This window comes from Mastomys coucha, unplaced genomic scaffold (genome assembly GCF_008632895.1).
Source record: "Mastomys coucha isolate ucsf_1 unplaced genomic scaffold, UCSF_Mcou_1 pScaffold1, whole genome shotgun sequence".
In the NCBI taxonomy this organism is placed as follows: domain Eukaryota; kingdom Metazoa; phylum Chordata; class Mammalia; order Rodentia; family Muridae; genus Mastomys; species Mastomys coucha.
In genome coordinates, this window is record NW_022196891.1 from 79446943 (window position 1) to 79456198 (window position 9256).

General features: G+C 46.1%; 1 protein-coding gene across 5 annotated transcripts in view; it reads left to right on the top strand.

Annotated features, from left to right (window-relative positions):
- The window catches only part of Tp53bp2 (tumor protein p53 binding protein 2), a 60130-nt gene extending 55018 nt beyond the window's left edge, over positions 1–5112 (top strand). For all 5 annotated transcript variants that reach the window (XM_031337262.1, XM_031337271.1, XM_031337245.1 and 2 more), the window contains exons 17-18: positions 839–1038; positions 4361–5112. In XM_031337262.1, coding sequence (XP_031193122.1) covers positions 839–1038; positions 4361–4402 — 242 coding nt within the window. In that variant the 3' untranslated portion in view covers positions 4403–5112. The remainder of the gene's footprint in view (positions 1–838; positions 1039–4360) is intronic.
- The last annotated feature ends 4144 nt before the right edge of the window (positions 5113–9256 follow it).

The following is a 9256-nucleotide window of genomic DNA, read 5'->3' on the forward strand; positions in this document are numbered from 1 at the left end:
TCCTCTGCTCTCCTCTGCTCTCCTCTCCTCTGCTCTCCTCTGCTCTCCTCTGCTCTGCTCTCCTCTCCACTCCTCTCCTCTCCTCTGCTCTCCTCTGCTTCCCTCTGCTCTCCTCTCCTCTCCTCTGCTCTCCTCTGCTTCCCTCTGCTCTCCTCTCCTCTCCTCTGCTCTCCTCTGTGATGCCAGGTATCTGTGGCCTGTGCCATCCTTCACTTTTAGGGCACACCAGGAAGAGGTTGAACGTAACTTACAGTCAGTACATAACTGCTGGGAAATGGCCTTTGAGGATTTTCTCCCGCCCTCTTTGTAGATGTCAACATCTAGAATTCTGTTAGAGTGACCATATATAGACTTTTCTATCTTATAAACTCCCACAGTCTGCATTCCAACAGATGCTATTGTACTTTTCCTTCTAATAACCAGGAATTGATTTTGTCTGTTTGCTCTGTGTGTCGGGTGAGATCTGACCTTGCAGAGCTTTTGGCCATTACCTGTAGAAGTTGACAGCAGTCTTCTTTTTTAATGTCATGGAGTCCGACAGTTTTTCTTTTAGCTACTGGGCTAACAGAGGCTTCCTCTCTGGGGAAGGTAAGCCTTATGAGATGCCTAGGGGTGTTTGTTGTTGGGCTCCTAGATACAGCATCCTTTATGGCCTATAAATACTGCTGGTCTTCGTCTCCCTCCAGTGCGGGGACATTTATTTCTTGAATGCTTACTATTGTAGTTCTGACATTCTAGTGAGGATCCTTTCCACATTTGTTTCACAGAGTTTAAAGTTCTTGTGAGCAGTGTAATCTGAGTAGTGAATCCCATGCGGTCTTTCTTCTGTCTTTTGTAGGCGTTCAGGAGAAAATGGGCATAATGAACAAAGGTGTCATTTATGCACTGTGGGATTACGAGCCCCAGCATGACGATGAGCTGCTCATGAAAGAAGGGGATTGCATGACCGTCGTCCGCAGGGAAGATGAAGATGAGATTGAGTGGTGGTGGGCGCGCCTTAATGATAAGGAGGGATATGTTCCACGCAACTTGCTAGGGGTAAGTCACTCCAGCACTGACCATGCTCTGTGTTTACTGCTGTGTCACTCCAGCGCTGACCATGCTCTGTGTGGGAAAGTGGAGCTCTGTGTGCACTGCTGTGTAGAGTCAGTGCAATTTACTGTCCTTTGTTAATAAGACGTGACACGGGGCTAGAGATGTGGCTCAGCAGTTAAGAGCACTTGCTGCTCTTGCAGGTGACTCAGGTTCAGTTCCCAGCATCTCCATGGCCCCTCTCAATTATCTATAAACTCCAATTCTAGGGGACCAGATGCCTACTCACTGCACATACATGGTACACACACACACTTGCTGACAAAGCACTCATACACATAAGATCTTTTTAAAAACACGACACTCAGCCAGGCAGTGGTGGCTCATGCCTTTAATCCCAGCACTTGGGAGGCAGAGACAGGCGGATTTCTGAGTTTGAGGCCAGTCTGGACTACGGAGTGAGCTCCAGGACAGCCAGGGCTATACAGAGAAACCCTGTCTCGAAAAACCAAAAAAAAAAAAAAAAAAAAAAAAAAAAAAAAAAAAAAAAAAAAAAAAAAAAAAAAAACAACCCACAAGGCTCAAATTGATGATGCCCTTCCTTAGACTCATAGGCACATTTACAGTGCACTTGATTATACTTTGGAATGTATTGGTAGTTTAAACTCAGGGCAGTGTGTTCCAGATTTGTGCCTTAGGCTCTTTTATAGGTTTAACCCAGGTGTCATAGGTCATGATCATGGTCCCAGCACTTGGGAGATGGAAGTAGGACGATCAAAACAAGCTCCTTCGCTGGGCAGTGGGGCGCACGCCTTTAATCCCAGCACTTGGGAGGCAGAGGCAGGCAGATTTCTGAGTTCGAGGCCAGCCTGGTCTACAGAGTGAGTTCCAGGACAACCCTGTCTCGAAAAAACCAACCCCGCCACCCCCCCCAAAAAAAAAACAACAAAAAAAATAAAACCAAGCTGCTTGATGGGCTTGGCTATTCGTGTATGCAGCCTGCGCACAGCGAAGACTCGCTGGGTGTGTGAAAGAATGAGAAATAGTGCAGGTGGATTGAGATAAGGTTTGGAGGGAAAGTGCTTGTGGATCTGTTGTTGGTAAAGAGTAGGAAACAAGCTGAAGGGCAGGAAGGGTGGGGTGATAGACACGTGGGCCATGTAGGTCACGGGCACCTCGCTCTACATCTCCACTGATTCATTCAGAACATTTCTGTTCTGGATAAGCAGGTGGTGGAGAAGATGAAGCAGCCTGCCTCCTGAGCTTGGTGTGCAAATAGTGCAGAAAGTCCATGTAAGACATTGGTGGGTGTTTATCAAGCATCAGCTAGACAAGGTCTGTTCTACAGCTTTAGATAGAAGCCTATGGGAGAATCTCCAGCATCCCACCAGGAGCAGGATTCTGTCTGCTAAGGTTCTGCTTGAGTTTTGAGTAGCCTTGGCCCAGGGACCTGGCACTCTGGATTGTGACAGTGACCCCCTTCCTATGGTTGTCTGTCACGTCTGTCATAAGGCTACACCTTAACTGCTGTTTCCGGAGAGCAGCATTTGTTGTGAAATATCTGCTGAGCCATCTCTCCAGCCTCCTCATGCCCTAGTCTCTCAGGAGCTGCTCAGGTGAGCCCTCCTCACCTTTCCCCGTTTCTGTGAGCTGGGTGAGACAGGGCTTTGCTATATAGCTGAGGCTGGCCTCAGACTCAACCCTCCTGCCTTCCAAGTGCTAGGTTTACAGGTATGTCTCACCGACCTACCTCATTTGTTGGGAATTATCAACTAATTGTACATATTTGTGGTATAAAGCATGACTTTTAATCATTTTTAAAACATTGAGAGACAGAGAGAGACAGAGACAAAGAGACACAGAGAGAGAGACAGAGAGAGAGAGAGAGAGAGAGAGAGAGAGAGAGAGAGAGAGAGAGTGTGTGCGTGTGTGTTTTCATGTACCACGGTAATTGTGTGAAGTCAGAGAACATTTTTGGGAGTTCCCTTTGAGATGAACTGAGGAAGCCTACAGCCAGTGTTAGCTGCTGAAGCATCCCACCCGCTCCTTTCTTTACACCCCTAACCCAACTTTAAAATAATTGTTGATTTATAAAATGACTCAGTTACGCTAATTAACATGTATAATCTGATTAGCTTACTTTTAATTTTGTGATGAAAATAAAATCTCTTAATGAGTTTTCAGTTAGTATGCATGTTTTTTAACTATTAATTCCTATGTTGTACAACAGGATTCTATTAAGTTGAATTTTCTAGGGAAGAATGAGATGGGAGGATTATTCTAAGGTGGGGGAGGAAGCAGTCATCAGAGACTCCATTGAGCTCTCAGAAGATTTTGAAATTAACAGACTGAAATAAAGGTTGTAATTTTAATCCTAAACTTAGAATTCTTAGTTCCCTGGTGTTCTCTTTTATAAACATGTTCTGTATGTATGTTTTAGTATCTTTTGAATGTTAAAAAAGTAAAGGAAATTTTACAATGTGGAATATTTAGACAAGCTCAGCCTTGAATCTGGAAAGTGCATTGGCGAGTGTCTTTTCTCAGCTGAAACTGACTCTTAAATCAACACACCACCTCTTTTGTTTTCTTGTCCCTAGGAGACTGAAGGGGAGGGTTTGTTTAGCTTGATGGTGAAATTCTAGTTTGACTCGCTCTGGGCTTCTAGACAGGGCCCTGCAGTCCTCCCATAGCCTCTCCTCGCTCTTGCTATGGAAAGCACAGGCCAGTGAATTCCAGAGCTGTTCATGTCTTTCCTAGGTCTGCTGACTCAGGCCTTTGTCCTGATAGGCTCAAGTCCCACCCCAGTGTCATGTCCTGTAAATAAGGTTGAAAAAGCGTGGTTTACTTATGTGGTTCCAGTACTCAGAAGTGTGAGACAAGAGGATTGTAAGGCTAACCTGAGGTACCTTGAAAGACCCTGCCTTAAAAACAAAAACAAAAACAAAACAAAACAGAAAACCAAACTTTTGCCCCATCATACCGGGCTTCCCAGTCCTGGAGCATAGAGCACTCTCCAAGGAGTCTTCAGCATTTGGCTTCCCTGGGCTGCAGTGTAGTTGAGCTGAGTCCATGCCTGGACTCTTTGTCCATGTCACAGCTCTGTGGTACTGCTCCAGCTGCTGGACCCTTGTGATCGTCAGTGGCCTTTCAGAGAGTGGCCAGCGAGACTGTGAGCGGTGTGTCCTCACTTGCTGCCTCCACAGCTCAGTGCCTTCCTGAGTTGGTTTCCTGTGCCACCTTCCTTGCCCCCCTTCCTGTATTTATTGAAATATTGTAGAACTTCTGTACATAATGCCACGTGTAAATATTTTTTTAAATTCTCTTGCAGCTATACCCAAGAATTAAACCAAGACAAAGGAGCCTGGCCTGACACTTGAGTGAATGAAGAATTAATGAGCTACAAGAGATACTATGATTGTTCTGGAAAAAAAAATTCAAAAGACTTATAAATAAGACAGTATAGCTTGAAAGCAATGAAGAATGTGTCCTGGAAGAAAATGAAGGATCAAAGGAGTGAACATGAGCAGAGGAGTTGAGCAGCTGAGTCCGCACCACCCTGTGCAGGGCCAAGTGCTCATTTCGGCTTATGGATAGGAGGCAGCCATCTGGTTTTGTCAAGAAATGGGACCATTTATTGGACTGTGGGAAAATCAGCTTCCTGTCCTTCGTAGGGTGATTTTGGCACTGTTCCCATTCCGCTGACCTGCCAGAAAGGGCCTGTGCCATCTGGCACCATCTCCAACTGCCCGCTAGCACCAGCAGGCGTTGGGGATCCCCAGCGGGCGCTGTACACTTATGTATTGTCAGTGAAGAACTGTAGCTGCTTGTCAGTGAGCAATAACTATTGTATGAGTTCTTGTAGCATTTAAGAATTATGCATATATTTGAAATACTGAAATAAAACTACACTACCTAATCTAAAGTAGATTTAGAATCTTGTTTTTAGGTTGAATTTGAATCTATATTTATTGTCTTTTTGTATCTTGGAAATTAGAGATTTGTTATAGATTTACCTGTATTTGTCAAGATCATAGCTGATTTTAAAAATGATTGTAATAAAATCAAACTTTATGAGTCCAAGCCATTTGCTGGTTTCCCTTTTCATGTTATACACAGCTTTGGTTATAGGGCATAGGCCACTGGGCTATCTACTGCACAGCTGAGAAGCAGCGAACTGCTTGATCCAGCGAACTGTGCTAAAACTTCCTTACAGTCATGTGATCGAGAAGCGGCTCCTAGTTACAAACACTCATCTCTGCAGTTTACAAGTCTGAACGGCTAGAGTACTCTACCTTTAAGAGACTGAGGGGGAGGTGTGTGTACGTGTGCACCTGTTTCATCGTGGAGGCTGGAAGCTCCAGGTCCCTTGGAGCTGGGGTTAAAATGGCACAGACCTAGAGACTTTTCAAACTAAGTTCCCTCATCAGCTAACATGATAGGGAGATCAGCTTGGGTCATCCAGGTGGGCCGGGGCAATCACGAGAGCAACCCCTTGGATAGCAGAAGGGGGGTCAGGAGCCCGAGACTGAAGAGGTGGGCGAACAGATGTGGGGTGTTTGCAAACCAGGAAGTATGAAAACGGAGAAAACCTCTGGACTGCAAGGAGAGGAGACCTCAGGCTTGTAGCCATGTAGACCTGAGTACACCCCACCAGGCAAGCTGATCTGTCTGGAGATGACTCCCCGTGTGTGTGGGGTGACCTAATGAAAGTTTTGTTGGACCCCCAGCTGGATACGTGCGAGATAATGGATATTTTTTTAACCCATTGGATTTCTATGAGATGTTACAGTAGGAGACAAATACGACATGGGTTCTAGAACAAGACTATTGTACGACCTTGTCAAGACAGTTGACCTCCTGGAGTCTTGTTCTCTTAACACATGCAGTGAAGCCTAAGGGTTTGTTGAGAGAGATCATGCAAAGTGCTAGAGAGACTGCTGGAGAATTCTACAAGTCTACAAAAGCAGGAGATGTGGGAGGTGGGGAAGGAGGCCAAGCCGATGGGTCGGTTGGTTGCAGATTTCCTACTCTTACCTGTGTTTTTATTCTCTTTGTAGGTTTTTACCTGTTTCATTAATAAAGTACCAAAGCTTCTTGGGCTAATCCTTGAAAGTGTAGACAAGGGTTATTGACTCAGAGTAACATAGCTTTCAGCGTGTAGTCAATTGGAATGGCCCAGGAAACATGGAGCCAGCTTACTCCAGGTTCCTATGTTCCCACAAGGAAGCAGTTGCAGGAAGCGTTACAGCAGTAGGGCAAAGGAAGTCCTAAATCAAAGCAACTTAAGAACCTGGTGGGTACTTGAGAGAGGCAGTTCCTCAGGATGGAATCTGTAGGTCTCGATGCTGGGTTAGACTCTGGGTTAATAGACTCTAAACAGTTTTTATCTGTTACCAGATGCTAGTCTGACATAGAGGTGGCTCTCAGGGGCCTAAAATCAGCCCCAGGTTTAGTGATTAAGTCCTGGACCTAAGCGTTCTAGCCAGCCTCAGATGCAGCTTCTGTCTAGGAATTCTCTGTCTTTTTTTCTTTTTTTCAGGTTCCTAAGTAACAGCTTTTTATTCACTCTCCAAATTGTGTATAGCAACGTTAATCCTCTGCAGTACGATTCTACATCTCCTTGCCCACCCACACTAGAGATGTATTTGGGATTCACAGATGTTCAGACTTTACATGAAGATCTTATCACATAGACCTCATATCTGCAAACTGCCTTCAACGATGCCCATGTGACTTTGACAGGAATTACACAATGAAGGCATTGATTCTGGCCAGATTTTACATGCAGTTGGCTCAATACAATCTCTGGTATTCAGGGTGTTCTAAGACTTTAGAATTGTGGGTTGTCAATCTGTCTTCAAATAATGGTTGAAAATAAGCCACAAGTAGTTGTTACAACAAAACTCAGTCTAATACTTTCTCTCCTTTTAAGACTACTTAAATACATATAATTTATTTCATTTATAATTTGACTACAAATTTCATATACAAAGCAGGAATTCTGGTGTAGAGTTAGGCAGTGGATACTGGAGAGACACTGTCAGGCATATTTCGTGGTCTTGTTTTTAGATTTTTTTTTCACATAATTGAGAGCCTGCTGGAGGCGATTCAGTATTCTGTTGCTTGCTTGCTTGCCCTTGTGTGTTTGGATTCAATGGCTAGATCAAACTCATAATTTATCAAACGATCTAACTGTTCTTCAGCTCTGTGTGTTGCTGGGGCAGCCATTCTAACAGCAGGATTTATAGGGTTTTGCCAAAGGGAAAAGGGAAGCACTGCAGTGGGCCATGCTAAGGAGGAGAGTGCAGACTTTGCTCAGTGAAGCCTTGGCTCCAGGTGGTGTCATGCGACTGGAGTCTCAGTTGACAAAACCAAGGGACAGAAGGAAACTAGGGGAATGTGGACTCGGGGTCAGAGGAAGTACTGAGTGGAATTAAAGGCGGCAGAGCCTGGCAGGGGGTGGGGCCTGGGGGGCTGGGTGCTAGAGGTGTACCTAGGAGTACCCATGAGGGGGTAACTTGGACTTTAGCCACGGAAGAGGACTGATTAATTAACTAGGTGGTACCAGGTGGAGAAGTGATTTGGGGACAAAGCATTGAATCTAGGAGGACAGTTTAGGATCCCTGGGAAGGACAGGTCAGGGTGGGGCAGGGGTTTGATTGGGATGCTGTCAGGGAGGAGCTATGAGAAGAAAACCTGAAGGGATGAGTGTTCCCAGTTCACAGAAGAGCTACAATGGCTGTGGGCTAGCAATTCAGGGCAGAGGTTTCCAGGAGTGGTGGTGAGATGCAGGCCAGAACAGTTCCCGTGGGGTTAAAAAGGCTAGGAGTCTATCTCCTCTTTGTAAAATGGGCACCGGCCAGCCAGTCTTTGGTTTTAGGCTTACTTATTTTTATTTGGTGTGTATTGTCGTTCTGCCCGCTTATATGCTTGTGCACCACATGCATGCCATGCCTATGGAGGTCAGAAGAGGGCATGGGATCCACTGGAACTGGAGTTTCAGCAGGTCTCAGCTGCCATGGGGTGCTGGGAACTGAACCCTGTCCCCATTGCCACCAAGAGCAAAGTTGGCATCAGGGAACCCTGCCCTCATTGCCACAAAGAGCAAAGTTGGCATCAGGGAACCCTGCCCTCATTGCCACAAAGAGCAAAGTTGGCACCAGGGAGAGTGGCTGATGGGCTGGCTACATGCCGCCAGCTAGTGAAGCCAAGAATAGCCTCTGCCACTTGGGAGGGGCCAGCTCTCCTGTCCCACTTGACAGCTCACCTGGGACCACACTCCTCTCAGCTTCTGACAGCAGGACCCCTGCCCTCACTCTCACCCCTGCCATCTGGGTCGAGAACTGCTGCCCTTACTGGAGTAACCACACTCTCTGCTGCGTCTCCTGATCTCAGACTTCAAACATTCTATCACCTCCCTCCCTCCAATCCCATCTTTAGTCCTTCACCAACACTACCCTTGTCACCCATAGTCCCGAGACAATCCATTCCTCCCTATCCTGAAACCCCTCAGTGTTGAACAGAGGAAGCTCATGCCAGTGACCCAAGTTAGTTCCACACACACTCTCCCAACCTCTTAGCCTCCCCAGTCCACTTTGAGCCGCGTTGGAGAAACCCATCTGCTACTTGATATGGTGCTATAATTCCAGAACTGTGGAGATGGAGGCAGGAGGATCAGGAGCTCAAGGCCAATGTTAGCTACATACTCCAGATCTGCTGGGATATATGAAGTCCTGTTATATATCCTCTGTCCCTAGTGGACGGGGATCTGCCCCCTAAACTGTCCATGAAATAGGGTTAGCATTTTCCCATCAGGCTGCCTTCTTTCTTTCCTTCCCATTTTGTGATTCTTCAAGAATCACCATCCACAGGCCTAGCCCTAGGTAATATGTGGGTTTCTCGGCTCCCAAGCTGGCCCCCCATCCCCATGGGAGCTGGCCTAAGCAACGGAGCCAGCAATGATACAGGGGACTTCCCAAAAGCCTTCCTAAACCAGACCAAGCAGGTGAAATTAGGACTATCCTTTCTGCCAGAATGACCAGAACTTCTGAATGAGAGTTTTAAACTGCTGTACAATCCCACAGTTTAATTATAGGCACGATGATCTCTCTGTGTATGAATTTTCAGAGCAGCAGACCTCACTTAAGTAAAACCCAGCTGTTACCTGTGTGCTCATAAACCCTCCCATGGGGGCCACGCTCTACGAAGAAAAACAAGGCAATGG